Source organism: Pochonia chlamydosporia, assembly GCF_001653235.2.
Source record: "Pochonia chlamydosporia 170 chromosome Unknown PCv3seq00015, whole genome shotgun sequence".
Classification (NCBI taxonomy): domain Eukaryota; kingdom Fungi; phylum Ascomycota; class Sordariomycetes; order Hypocreales; family Clavicipitaceae; genus Pochonia; species Pochonia chlamydosporia.
Genome location: NW_019154050.1, coordinates 565,255 through 580,299, shown reverse-complemented (window position 1 = coordinate 580,299; position 15,045 = coordinate 565,255). Strand labels below are relative to the sequence as shown.

At 45.6% G+C, this 15,045-nt stretch overlaps 3 protein-coding genes across 3 annotated transcripts; all 3 read right to left on the bottom strand.

Moving 5' to 3' along the window:
• Window positions 1–288: 288 nt before the first annotated feature.
• VFPPC_18393 (hypothetical protein) lies at window positions 289–720 on the bottom strand (the record flags this gene model as incomplete). Its single annotated transcript, XM_022430011.1, has 1 exon — window positions 289–720. One exon carries the CDS (start codon window positions 718–720, stop codon window positions 289–291), a length of 432 nt encoding a protein of 143 aa, XP_022285005.1.
• A 3,213-nt stretch (window positions 721–3,933) lies between these two features.
• On the bottom strand, window positions 3,934–5,297 carry VFPPC_11333 (ankyrin repeat domain-containing protein; the record flags this gene model as incomplete). Its single annotated transcript, XM_018289556.1, has 3 exons — window positions 3,934–4,866; window positions 4,921–4,947; window positions 5,004–5,297. The coding sequence occupies 3 exons, from the start codon at window positions 5,295–5,297 to the stop codon at window positions 3,934–3,936; spliced, it is 1,254 nt and encodes a 417-aa protein (XP_018136312.1).
• Window positions 5,298–7,933: 2,636 nt separating this feature from the next.
• VFPPC_18394 (hypothetical protein) lies at window positions 7,934–11,339 on the bottom strand (the record flags this gene model as incomplete). Its single annotated transcript, XM_022430012.1, has 6 exons — window positions 7,934–8,123; window positions 8,184–8,534; window positions 8,598–8,675; window positions 8,728–9,242; window positions 10,490–10,657; window positions 10,716–11,339. 6 exons carry the CDS (start codon window positions 11,337–11,339, stop codon window positions 7,934–7,936), a joined length of 1,926 nt encoding a protein of 641 aa, XP_022285004.1.
• Window positions 11,340–15,045: the final 3,706 nt, after the last annotated feature.

The following is a 15,045-nucleotide window of genomic DNA, read 5'->3' as shown; positions in this document are numbered from 1 at the left end:
ATACTTCTTGCTGCTGGCTTGGATTGGGCTGCCATTAAGCAGGTATTTGAAGGTAGCAAGAGTGGGAGGCTGTGTACCGAGTGTAGTAATGCATAAAATACACCAAGATGCTCTAATTTAAGTCGACCTCTAAATTAAAAATCACGTACTTGGTCTCCTCGCTTATGTTCCGCTATGTCTCGTAGATGTACACAGATGCTCACCAGCTAAACATTTAATCGCCCACTAGTTTTGTGCCGGACAGAGTGCGACGCTTTGTCAGGGGCTCACTAAAGCCAGCGTGCTCCATCACTTTGCGTTTGCTTCTGGGTAACATGCCAGTACTTGCGTGAGCAGATTCTCCCGCGACGACTGACCGCAAGATGTCCTGAATGGAAGGGAAATCACTATCGTCATCGCTATCGCCCTCAGCACACTTCTTCTCTGTCCCTTCAAAGGAAGTTCTGTCGTCATAATCGTCATCGACTGATCTCCATTCTTCTCTGTATTGGTCCCCCCGCCCTTTTTTTCACCGTTCGCCCCGTTATCTGCATCGCGCTTTTCCTTGCTGACCCCATCTCTATTCGAAGTATTGTTGCCCTTAATTACGTATAGGAGGTTACATTTTGGCTTGCTTGAAGCTAAGGTGACGTGTGCGTCGACGACATGATCAGACGAAGAGCATTTATTAGTAGCGTTGCCGTCACCGTGAGAAATGAGGTTTCTTTCTGTGCGTTTCATCGTGTGTCCACGAGTATGGCTCGACCCGTGCGATCCGCATTGCTGCTGAGAATTTAGTGTGGTGTGTATTGCTGATATGAGTTGCTTGTGTGTGCGTTGTGTAGGAAAAGAAACAAGAAACACCCGCCAGGAGGGTTAGGAGCTATAAATATCTGAAGACAGGTCACATGTTTGATAGCTTTAGCCTCCCCGATGAACGCTTACGCCTTGATTTCATAATGCAGTCCGCCTCGCTAGTTCGCCTTTAGTTATGCAGCGGATGAGTAACTGACATCTGGCAGGGATCGGATGGTATGCTTGACGTTGGCTTTGATGGAGTTGGTTTGGCGGAGGCTGTCTGAGTACTGGGTTGCGAAGACTGATTGCTTCCGGATCTCCAGAGTTGGGATGGATGATACAAGATGAATTAAAATGCTAGCTGCAAAGTATGGTCCCGGCCTGATCAATTTCATTTCCAACAATGAGCAAGTAAATTGTTACGTCCCTCTGTACCTAATAAGTAGAAATGACTTCCAGTGCACACCACTCCTCAAAATCTTTGACATTCTTTGTCTTGAGTGCTTCCTCAAACTTGTCGCTAAGATTTAGTGTGTTGGTAAAAACAACCGTTTCCAGCCCATCTCTCCCTACAAACACTCCTGAGAGGGTTACGCTTTGTAAGGGTATCTTCTTTAAGGCTGAAAACAAAATAGATAATGATTGCGATCTTAAGTTAACATTCTCTAGCGCGATAGACATAAGTGTCTTCTTATGCTGGAGCAAGAAGTTTACAAATTGACTACCGTCATCGGAGAATCCCGAATAGGCTAGATGCCGTAGTTGTCGGAAGAAAATATTTGGCAAGGTTAAGCCAAATTGAGCCGGATACTCTTGTTTGAAGCCCCCATCAATTCGAAAGCCAATATCAAGCTCCCTTAAATGTGGCGACAGGGCCGATAGCAGGTCATGCAAACTTGCGGATGCGATTTGACGGACAAGAGCAGCCTTGAAATCATTGGACTCTGATATTTCTGGCTGTATGTACACTGCCCCGGCGTCGATTTGTAACGAGAGCAGTGATATTTTTGAGATATGGGCCCAGGTCGGCTGAGGCATGTTACAAGCAACTGGAATAATTCGCGCCAGTGCAAGAGGACTAACTCTCTCGGCCATGAAAGCACCAATTGTACCATGGTGAAGCAGGCTGTGTAACATGGTGCTATTATATATGTGCGAGGCGGAAAACATGACCTCGGAGTTATATGGGTCATGCCCGAGGTCTAATTTTACCATATTGGTATTTGTGGTGTCCTTTGGTAAAAGCTCCGGTTTGTAGACGTAGTAATAATGATATCGGTGTGGTCCTGGCACAATGCCTGGTACGTACCGCTCTAGCTTAAATTGGTCGTTCGGTAATGCCGTTGTTAAATACATGGGTGTCATAGTGGCGCGACAAGTAATGGGGGCTAGGTAAAGCAATAATCCCGAAATGAAAGACTAGTTATAGTGTTAATGCATGGCAAAAGGACAAGAAAGAAGTCTAGGCTGGCGCTGAGAGGCGCTCTTTATACCTATAGGTACTCTTAAACACGAGCAAGGCACAACTCTCGGGTATCAGGGCGGGCGAGTGGTTACTCCGTTAGACTAACAATAGCCCGCACGCAATGCCTGGACGCGTATAAATAGACATCTATTTGACAAGATGCATTTATCCATTCGCACTGTTTTTATCTCATTACACATTCGTATGCAAGCTGTAGTCTTATGCTTTCCCCAATATCCTCTGTCTCCCATCAGCATGAGTGGCGGACAACTTTCGCAGCAGCCACAGGAAGCGGTCATGCTGTAGCTACCAGACTTCGCTAATTCTGGCATACATTAACTTAGCTAGTAGCTAACAAGAGAGCACGGAATTTAGACGCAAGTAAACTGCTCAAATGGTTGCCTTAGCTATTTACGCCGCCCATCCAAGGTATATACATAGACATTATTCTGCCAAGAATTAAACATGTATTTTGGTGTCTACAATAGCTATCATCCTGTCTGTCCCTCAAGCCGGTTAACTGCAGAGACTTAACTTTACAGCTCACATGCCATCCCACCAACTGCATTATCTATTGCTTTGTAAAGATCGTTAATTACACTTGGAAACTGCTTCAAAACACTTGCCCGCACAACGTAGAAGCGCCCTACCCAAGCTACATTTAACCTTGTACAAGCCTGTAGAATTTGATTCTCTTCGTCTTGACTGGCTTCAGAGAGTTTATATGCTGTGATAAAGTTAACACTAGAACTCCACAACTCACAACATTTGCTAGATCTCACCCTGCGTAAAGCCTTCGATATCTTCCGACAAGGATTTATCGACCACGTAGTATCTTAATTTAGCTTCAGGTGTAATCCATTTTAGGTTAGTTTGAAGTAAGAGGATCTTGCAAGCTTCTCTGTACAGTCCCTTGTAGCCCATGCCATGGGGTTATTAGTGTTTTGCAATGTTTACGGATAGCGGACGATGTTATACCTTACACTGCCTGCATAAATATACCCGGCACCGTTTGCAATAATAACCGAAATTATTATCGCCAGTGGGACAGGCTGCAGCGCATTGAGGGTAATCTGGGTTTGATGGGGTATATCGGATGTCTTCCCAGACGTGGTTGGAACACCTCCGTGCATCTGTAAAGAGCAGTAAGAGTTTTCCGGGACGGTCTGGATCAGAGATCCAAATTATCGGCCAGTCTGTGAACGCTTGTTTAGTTACTTTAGTAGTCATAGCATGTGCACGTACATTACTCGAAAGACGCAAATGTTGGAGGAAAAGGGATGTAACAGAAGCCGGCTGTTTAGGTTTTATAAACAATTCGCCTTGGGGAGAGCACCAACACCGTTGATTTAACCCTGTAGCATTTGATCTCGATTTAACAGCTTACTCTGGACAATCCATTCCATAGGACAACCTGGATGGCGTGCAGATCGGCCACCAAGAAACGTACTAATTCCAAGAGATATTCTGTGCATTGGGCAAGCACCCAGGAATAGACTTAGAGGTAGCATTATCTTTTGGGCTAAGTCTCAAGCTGGCATCGGAAGTAGAATCGATGGAAATTTCTTTCCGAAAAGGCCCTATTTGAGGGGAGGATGGTGTGATAAATAAGGCTGAGCATGTCTTCGGGAAGAACCTCGATTGTGCCTTCACGAGCAGTTTTGCGCCTCACTATAAAGTCCATATATATGTTAACCAACGTATTTATTAATTATTGCAACTATTTCGTCATAACTCTCTTTGTAGGAGTTACGCCCAATATCGTCTCGTGCAACAAATCCAGGTTTGGGGGGTTCACTCCAATTAGCACCACCCTTGAGGACAACACGCCAAGATTTGGCGATAGACAGAGCAGTTTCGCCATTCTCATTTTGCAGATGGACATCGATGTCTTGGTATTGAAGCAGTTGTGTCGCCATATAATAATCTCCGTACCACGAGGCTATGCTTAAAGGAGTCATCCCAGAAGTATTTTGAGTATTAAGGTCGACTCTGGAATCGTCCAGGAGAGGCTCTAAGACTTCCTGTATGTTCAGAATTACTGCCCATGTGAGCGCCGACTGTCCCCATTTGTCCTTGTGGTTTGCATCGACACCTTTAGACAATAGCCTTTCAACAACGCGAGAGTTGCCTTGAATAACAGCAAGTATAAGTGCACTTTGCCCATTGTGGTCTGTACAATTCACCTTGATACCGGGTTCTCGGAGGAGGAAGTCGATGAGAAGTGTATGCCGCTTTGATACTGCCCTCAACAAAGCTGTCTCGCTGGCTGCCCCAGCCGTAAGGTTAATGTCTGCAAAATACGTATCCACAAGCATTTCGAAAACACTGTTGAGACGGCTGTCCACAGCTAGGTGAAGCGGCAACAGACCGTCTGGGAGGATTTTGTTTGTGTCTATTCTGTTTGATCGAAGGAACTCTGCGGCAAGACGAGGTGCAGTCTGTGGCGGTGCCTTCTTCAATACATAATGCCAGGGACCCAATCGATCGACTGAAGCATAATGATATGGATCAGCTCCAAGCTCTAAAAGCTCTCTAATCATGTCAGCGTTGCCTTGAAAGGTTGCAAGGCCCAAAGCTGTGTTACTAATCTCATCATACGTCCAGGAACGTCTTATGCGCTTCTATGTTCGGAATACGTTAGACATTGCGTCCATTTAGCAGAGTGAATACCCTACAAAGTCATCTTCTTCGTCTGCCGCTAGCTAATTCAGTCAGTCTTCTGAGATAGTAGAGAGTACGAGAATATGTTGCTACTTACAAATGGGGTTGCGGTTTGTGGGCAAATGGCGCTTGCTTCCCCCAAGTCCTGGACTAAACTCCCTCCAAAACGCAGAACCTTGCGTATAGTTGCGACGTTGTTGACTTGAACACCGTATGCTAAAGCATAGCCAAACTCTTCTGGATGATATAAGATGTGACTTTCGATTACATTGTTGAACCATTGGTTAACGACGGCTAACGAGGCGATGTCGGGCCAATCAAGTTGGCGAAATATCATCAGGATAAGCTCTAGGGAAAGGCCGGTGAAGAAGGCGAAACTATTTTCTTCCATTTCAAGGATATATAATCCCAACAATTCCGGGGTGAGTGAATACTTGCTGGTGTCTTATGTACTGATAGCATGTGCAACAGTTACACCGTTTTGGATGAGAGGGGGTAAGATTTCTAGTCAACAGGTTGTAATCCTGGGCAGACAGGCGATGCGTGAAGTTGAACTCGGTCTTCTGTAATGTATGCTCTGCTCCTCATATGAAGACTTTGAGCGACCGGCCGTTCACCCGTTCAGGAGGCCTATGGTTGATTGATGGAGTGGTTCGTGTACCTTGGATCCAACGACCGAAGAAAGTTAAACACCTATGATTTATAAAGAGTTTGTAGAGAACCGAGAGGTTTTGGGCGTTTTATACCCCTCCTTATCTGTCCATGCACAACTCCTTTTTTTGCTTTCCCCGGGCAAGTAAGCGCACAGGAAAAACTACCTTGTCGTGTCTGTTAAACCTACAGAAGCAGGAGACACATACGACTACTGGTGGGTTAAACTGATCCGCACTTTTAATGTCCAACCATAATATACTAAAATGTAAAACAGGGCACTATTATGTCACCACAGTTTAGATAGATATAAATAGCTTACATGCGAGCTCATAGTCACAAGGCATGCCGCCCATCTAATAGTTGTGCCCGCCTCCAACCATTCCAAAGTTATTCCAAGTATCAACCCAGGCCAGGTGAGCCAAATGAGGCTGGAAATGGTTCAAGGTTTGCTTGTGGACTTTTTTCTAATGGGCCTTCAAATCACGAAGCTGCATAAAGGCCTTATCACAATTATCAAGTTTGCAGATAAAACGTTTAAAGCCCGTATGTGCTTGTTTTTTTTTTGGTGAGCTCGGACACAAGAATAAGGATTGTCATAAGTGTGACGATGCATATAACCCTAGAGAAGTTTTAATGTTAGCTTGTTAAGTGTCTATTCATAGCATTACTAACAACACTTACCTTTAGATTCCCACTCTGCGTGAAGCTACGGCCGCAGTTGTCTTCCGATTATGAGAGGCAAGTGATGGGGCAGTGAAAGCCATCATACTAGTCACAGGACAGTCTCGGGGGATAATAAGGCCAATGAGGGAAAGGTAGATACATTAACACAAGTTATAGAAGGACGAGTGCATTTTGGATAGAGAGGCTCTTGCAAGTATCGGACAGGACATTAAGAAATAGAAGCTGCGAAGAATGATGAAGACGAGAGGTTAAGTGGAATAAAGCAAGATCCAAATTATAGCCCTCCTTCAGTTAGTGCCTGAGGCTCTCATTATTGACCTCGCGATCCCGTTGCGTAGCCGACATCTTAGTGCAGCCAGCATCGCGGACGGGCCTAATCCTGGACCTCGTCCGTGTAATGGTCTGTCTCTCCTGTAGTCCCCGCATTCCCACCTACAAGAGACCTCCAAGCAATCCATGCATTCTTTTTCCAGCGCCATCCAATTAAGTGAATAAATTCTTCCAGTGTTTGTTGAGGATCCGATGACTGGGTCATTTTACTTTTATATTCCAATTGATAGAGTTCATGATTTATGTGCCGCACTACCATATTGTCCGGAAGTGGTGTATCTAAGAATGTCAGTCGCATACTAGAACCGATAACATATAGTTACTTACTATTCGGTATGCTCCAAATATAAATAGAATTTTTCTTAAATTCCTTAAGATTTTCGATTTGGAAGTCGCGAGGTCGCAAAGGGAGACTGTGTTGCACTGCACCATGATCTACCCATAAAAGGTCACAAGGGATACGTTTCCACAAGATCTCCATTCTCGAATAATGAGTACTTACAATGTAACAGCGACATTCAGTACCGCGGTAGTGGCCATTACTTATAGATGGGACTCTGACGCCACCGACCGTCGTGGGTTTAAGCGAACGCGGCTATACCGTATTACAATAGCAGTAAATTTGAGCTTACCAGTAGAATTGAAGTACATCTGTAATGTTTCACACTATTCAACAAGATTTCTTATGCCATTTATCATTCCACTGTATTTCACCATCCTTCTCAAAAACTTGCCTCCAATTTCCCTCATTATCTCGTGTCTCATATACTAACGTTGTCGGATGAGAGCCGATAGGAGTATACGCCCTTCTCTGAACTTGATCGCGGAAAACATTGTATAAATAGTTGCATGTAGGACAACGGGTCTTAGTGCGATGTAAGATCTTGCAGTGCTATAGCAGCTGTTAGTCAAGATCTGCGGGTACGCACTGACAGACTTACACATTCGAAATATTCTTCCAGCATCTTGTCGACCTAAATCTCGTTCAGTTACAGTAAATTCTGTCTTTGAGTGGTGAACCTTAGCTCCGGTTTGCTAAAGCGTAGCGGCGAATGGTGCATATATAATATGTTGAAGTGATATGTCAAAGCCCTTAACAACAATCTCAGTCTCTCTCGCCACTTTCTAATTCGTCTTTTAACCATGCCAACCTTGCGATATCGGCTTAAGACCGCAGAAAAAGCTTATTAAACAATCGCAATAGAGTCACCAATACACTTGATGGACGCATAAACGGGTATGAATATTAAGCTTCTTCAACAAATTAAACGTAAATACAAGATAGTTATCCAAATGATTACTGCGATAATAGGCATTTCGTCCGCACCCTACTCGGCCCTTCCAAAACTTGTCGAAATCTTAGCACGCTCTCTGCTCCGCTGCCCATAACTTGGAGTATAGCAGGCATATTGAGTTAAAGTCCGTATGTGTAAAGCACTCGGGGAGCGGGCATAAGTAATCAAGCGATTTTTGAACTAGCGATAGGCAGGTATGTCTCTGACTGCTATTGGAACATATGGCTGCCAACTTGTACAGACAGAATCTTTCCCTGTAACGTTGTCAGTGTTTCCCTTTCAGAGGCCGTTTTTAGGTGCGAGTAGAACCTTACGAAGGAAATGCCCAACGTCTGTAGGTTGGGCCTGAGTTTTGTAGGTTTTCGATGTACGACGCGACAGACGTAAAATCCCCCTGTGCGAGAGACTGACCGAACCTGTGTGTCCTTACATAGCGGTCTTTGAGGATTGCGAGAGGGCCCGTGACTTTGATGGACTCTAGAGTCGGACACTGTAACTGTGGTCGGGAAATTGCGGCAAGCCGTGGTGAGATATAAGCGGTTCGGAGCTCGAAAAAGGCTCCCGCATTACTACCGAAGCTTCGTATGATATCTTCTTTTGATGGTAATGGTAGGCACTTATACAAGTTTGGAATGGCATTCACTTCTGTATGTATGGGATACTCGCTGTTGGTATTAGCTAAACCTTTCTGGGCTGAGGAAACGGGAAGGGGACTGAAGAGGTTTTACCAGACAATGAAGCAGCAGCACCAGAGTGCAACGATATCTGGGAAATGCCGCTGCAACGAAGCACCATCCCACTGAGCGCTATTGAAGTATTAGGTTTTGAAATTCTATACCGGATGCGATGCTATATTACCAAGAGAACATTCCCAGGTGAAATGCTTTAACGATATGTTCGTTCGCCAGGCTGTGAAATCCGCGACATACCCAGTAAAGTGCCAAGAGTGCATGGATTTGTAGGGTTCTTGTATATAGGACACTGAACTGGAACTCGAGAATATCCTGGCTATGAAACGGATTTGTAATATCCGCCAAATCAACCAGAACTAATATAGATAGTCGATCGTTGTCGGAACTCTGCGAAGTAAGATATCTTTGCCGCATAGCCCTTACTTCGTCTGGATGGAAAATAGGCCACTGAGGAAGAATATTTTCCAAATAAATCTCTGTACGGTTCCAGAAGAGCTTCTCATATATCTGCTGATGCATCCGCTGATATGTGTGCTGGGGTAGGCATTCATCCGATGTCTGTGCCACACCGGCCAGATACGTTGACCCCGAATTGCCTTCAAAGAGCGTGTTGACTTGGTCCGACATCCTCGGGGATAAAAAGGCGTTCAGAAGTGGGATGGAAGGTGGAAGAACGAACAGCTAGAAGTGTGTTGGCAAATTATTCATATTCGGAGGAAGTTCTCAGTGTTGAGCACGTGTCGACTAATTACAAGTGAGAGCTTCATTAATGCTGCAAGGGGAAGTGAATTAGGCTCAGCACCCATTTATAGGTCAAGAATGCTATATCCAACCGCAAGCACAGAAAATAGCAAGCAAAAGTCCAAATTCCTTTTAAAACCCACCGCAAAGCCTGGATGCAGGCGGATACCCAAAATCACCTGCACACCCACACCACGCACATCCATGTCTAATTCCATCGTATTCTAGCTGAAATTATTGAAGAGTTTACGACTGCGGCATCTCAATAACTACACCACGCCCTACGTATTCAATTATTGAATCCACCATGTTTCGTTCCATGTCGTATTCACTCCCATTAAGCGAGATGCGGTCATCCACAATATAGATAGACGATGGATCTACATCATCAATAATGCGTCGAATTTCTCGCCAAGCAAGTTCCGGCGCAGTCCACCCACAGCCCTCGTGTCTCTTGAAATAATCTAGGTCTTCAGCCGCTAAAGCAATCGCAGCGCAATCAACTATGTCCCCGCGCACAATATGGTCCCGAGCAGCCCAAACTAGACATAGTATCGAAAGAGCCGTTGGTATCGGTTTCTGGTGAAGAACAGCTTTGCACTCCCCGCATATTTCGAAGCTGAATTGTAAATCAACGTTCTCAGTACAATCACCATTCTCGTCGCATTCGCATGGCTCGGAGTAATAGATATGGCAACAGTAAAGGCTGGCATAATGTATTGTTCGATGTATTGACAATGCCCCCTCGTAATGTCGTTGACAAGGCATTGAAATGGCGAGAGAAAACCAGATGTAGTAATCAAGGTATAGCTGGACAAAAACTGATAAAACTATAAAGAAAATCGTGAAAGAGAGGGCTAAACACTAAATATATAGGCGACAAACACCAAACGAATAGACAGGTGACAGGCGTGGATTTATATCTATGTGCATTGGCCATGAACCTGTTGAAGGTCACAACGGAACACAGATGAAAGTGTGTGTTGATTCTGTAACCTAGAGATTGCCGCCAACATACGCTATTTATGGGAGGCACGGGCTGGACCCTGCACGTGATGTTGTATCATGTTCAACAGAAGCAACCGCCAACCCCCAACCACCTCGCAATTTCAGCCGCCACCAGTACAACACTTCAAGAAACTTTGCAGCCATAACGCTTTTGATCGATGGGTGGAGTTCCCACCCACCTTCACTTTCCATGTTGGTCGTGTTGAACAACCTAAGTACGCAGGGCAGAATTTGTGAAGGTGGGCATTCTGGAGGGATGCTCCGTCTGACAGCGAGCCACCAACGCGGTGTCCAAACTTCTTGATACCGTCCCAAACTCGCCTGAAAAGACCCCGCTGCTTCTGTTCCTATGAGAAGTCAGATATTGTAGTTTGAGCTCTATGAGCATAACTAGCAGCAACTTACCGTATGAGGCCGCAGTATTTTCAGTCTTCCTTGATTCAGTCCTTGATTGGACGGATGGGCTGGGCGTATTCCCTGCGATAAGCTGCCACGTACTGCCACTTGATACAGAGGAGGAGGTGGTGGTGGAGGTAGACCAGCTCTAGGACAAGACGCAACAGTGTACAATCGTAGCAATTCAGAATATAAAGTCTTGGAGGACAATGTCTCTGGAGGATTGATGCAGAGAAGTTTGCACATCCGCCCTATAAGGATTGACGAAAGATATTCAGTCAGCTGTTTTGGAGACATAACGTCAGCGTATTCCTCGCGGTCCTCATATTCTGGAAAGTCAAGTTCCTTTAGATGGGACGCTATGTTGACTAGGTTTTCAAGATCATCTGTCGTTGGAGATTGCCGGAGCTTGAGCATGCTTTCGAATCCCCGAGAGTCCACTAGCTTTTGCAAACGAGCCGTGATGTTATCCTCGTTTAGCAAGGCAATGCCTGAGTCCTGAGGGTTTTTGGCGGCAGCTATCGCAAGCTGGTCGGAGGCGTATTCAGTAGAGGTAGATTCAGGTTTATGCACGCTTCCGGGATTCGCCCACGCCGCAATGGCCAGGCACCAATATTTATTCTTTTCGGTCATTTTGAGGAGTCAAAGAATACATCCCACAGCATCTGAGGGGAGAAAGAGCTGATGTGGATTAAATCCTTGGGGTCTGGCACCAATTTATACTTGGAGGGATCAAAATTAAAATACAAAGATTGGCAGCTTCATTTTGCTGGACTCTAACTTGGAAAATGAGGCTGTCGTGGGATAGAGCGGTTGGTAATATCGGGTTGCTTCTGCTGCCAGCCATGAACCGTGCGTTCGGCCTCTCATCGGTGCGTTTTGTCCACCTGGGGAAAGTAATTTGGTTGCACCGGTTACGGCAAACATACGTTTGGGGGAGTGCAAAATCTACCGCAATGTCCAAATCGTGGTACATTTTGCACTCCCCCATGGGTGGCTAATGTCCCTGCGACCACACTAAACCCTCTAATCCTCGTACACTCCAGATCAGCTGGATTCACTTACATGATCAATCAAGAACACGCAAATCGGGACAATGGGAGGTAGGAGAAGGGAATATTCTTCATGCTCTTTGAAAGTCCCGGTTATTCTAAACTTTATATATGTTCCGGGCGATTCGCGAATTGGATCCGTTCGCGACTGGCCCGGAACATATACATTTTTGGTACCATTTAAGCGGAAATTGGATGAGCTGAAGCGGAACAACCGGACATAGCTCTACAGAGTGCATATCACTCTTCAAACCAATCGTGATATTGCCATAGGTTTGTCCTTCCCATTATTGGTCACTTGAGTTCGCGTACTTTCGCTGCGAGGAATTGTATCGTCCAGTCTACGACTTGGGACTTTTCGTCTTCTCTCGGTTTGTGGAACTAAGTGGGTTTTCGCAGCAGAGTCGTTTACATAATGACCATATTTCTGCATATACTCTGAAACCCTTCTCGCATGTGGCGTCGATAAACTTGTAGTAGGATCTAATGGACTGAGATTTGTCGCTGACACCCATTCGTCATCTCCGTTTTCTGGATTGTCGCAATTAAAAAGCTTGACAGGGAAGCATATTCCCCGTGTATATCGGCAGGATAAAATGTTCTGTTGCTGATTGTAGCTACAGCATATCTTCAAACTCATAAGGTCAGTATTCTCAACCGAAAATAGGCCTTCAGCGGATCCGGGAAATAGAACAACGGCCGGAATGTATTCTGACTGGCGACACCGAACCAAGTAGAGGTTCCCAGGCCGAGGTGTCAGCATTTCGTCTTCGTCTTTTGGATTTTTGACCTCATTCGACAAGCTTCTGCCCCCACTCCGCTCAGTCGGAAGGATGGCATGGTCCTTGGTTAAAGATGCGAGTTTGGTGCATTTTTGGGCATGGCTTTGCCTTGAAACACTGGTTGTTTTGCGTTTCTTGGTTGTGGTTTCCTTAGAGTCGTACTCGTCAGTGGTTTGTTGGGCTTGAAAGGTATCTATCGGCTGCATATCCTTTGCTGAGGGTGCATTCATGCAATGCACAAACACGCTGTGCTGATATTGGTCGAGGAGTTGCCATTACCTGTTGGTTATCCCTGATACTAGTTCTACCAGAGATTGCAAATGCGCCTTTTGAAGGGTTCCGTTCGCAAGACGAGTCTGTGCCACGAGAAGCGCGGCGGCCTTTTGTTTTTCAAGCTTTGTTAGCGTATCTTCTGGTAGTTCGATCCCCACGATGCCATCTGCCCATGCCATAGCCCGGCGATGTAGGCGGGTCGCGGCGTTGAAGCCAAGCATCGTCCTTCGTGCGATAGAGTAGGGTAAAGGACGAGAGGAAAAGAGGAATTTGCTACAGGTGGGAGTTAGCTATCACTTTTCATTATATATCATTTACAAGCTCACGTAGCCCGTGCCTCACGCCAGTCGGTCAAGAAGGTCGACTGAGATTTCCGGCTTGGTCAATATTCCATTTGTCATCCTTGGGCTATATAGAAGCAGACTATGAAAGCGCTCATGGTGGTGCCGCCACAGGGGTCTATGCAGTGGAATGGGCTCCTTGGGGATGTAAGCCTCTAATGCCCATGCAAATCCAAACTGACCTGAACTCTACTTTATATCATGTTCAAGCAGGTGGGTTACAGATACTGCATTGTGTCCTTCCCAGCTATCCTGGCTTGGCTTTTGCACACCGCTCTATTCTGTATGACAACGGATCTATCAACAGTACACTATACATTGTCCTTCCTAGTCACGAGCTCAACCTCGGAGTCACCCTTTACTGTGCCTGTTCTTGATATGTCCGATACTGACATGGCTCGCCTTCCTTCTCCAGGTATCGCACTACTTAGTTCCAACATGCTATTTTTTCGGTTCTCGACTTTGTCCTTGAGATACCTCCTAGTTCGCGTGGCAACATGCAAAATCCCAATAATGACAAATATACCGTTTTGAACCTACTTGATTAGTGTCTTTACGGTACAGCTAGAAAGGCCACTTACCAGTTTGTAATCCATGCGCGATAATCTGTCAGAAAGCGAGAGAAATGATAGTGCAAACCCGGCCACTTCGAAAGGAATGCGGATGTTAAGAGTGACCCAGGTGTTTCCCTTCCTTCCCGTCTTTTGAAAAACCGCTATGATACGCATAATGCAGTAGCCAAGTGCCATCGATCCACGAAATAAAGCTACAGCCAACATCGTCGTATACGGAATAAACGTCCCGACCCGCAAGTCTGCTGCGAAAAAAGCAATATCCACTATTAGCAACGCAATACCGATAACAGATAAGAGTTGCAATAATCTTTTAATCAACGTTCCTCCTAAGGCATTCGCTACCAGGCGAGTGAACACCACACTCTTGTTGATGTTAGCCTTATTACCCACTTCATACAAAAGTTGCACTCACCTCTAAAAGCATGCTCCAGAGTAGCATGAAAGATAATTCGATATCCGCCCAATAATCTGGTGTATGTTTTCCCAGACCAGTCCATGCTACCACCACGAAAAATACACCAACCACAAGTCCTGCCACAATAAGAAACAACAAGACAGACATGAACCAACAAGGAAATTTGCGGCTTTTGGGTGAGTCATGTTGTATGAGTTTTGTGAGCAGTACTGCTGCTGTAAGAATGAGAAATTGTGGCCCGAAGCAAATTGAAAGTCCGATTTGTTGACTCAGGGTCAAAGTTGAATGCTCTTTCTGCAGCATAGTATCGGAGATGGAATGATGGCGCCAACAAGGCAACTAACTCACCGCCATTCCTGCATGGACAGCCTCATTTTAAGTAGTTCCATCATGACTTTTCAACAATCGTTTGTCCTCTGATGCCGGGGTCGGTCCGATCTGAGGTAACTTCCATCGCGCATTGTGGTTGACAATAGAGGCTCAAACTTCTCCTGAAAGCACCAGGGTCTGGGCAAATTTCCTAGCTAGGAAATGGATAATGGAGATGACAAAAAGACTTTTGTGCTCACATGGCCGGGGGAACAGGCCGCAATGTGACTTCTTGCAGTACAGCACGAGACGGCCCATTTCGGGGAGGGGTGTCATTTGGTCGACGATGTCGACATTGTCGACCAAACGACACCCCTCCTCCCAATGGCCAACTTCGCCGAGACCACAATATGCATGGCAAGAATTAATCCCCGTTCATTCCGTTGCGTAGCTCAGTGAAATAGTCTAATTATTACAAAGATGTTAGAGCCTGCTCCAAGTAGCAAGGAAGGGTGTAGCCAGGGATACCCTCGCCTTTTTTTTTTTTTTTTTCGTTCTTTCTGGCGTCAGCTTCGTTCCCTCTTTCACGACG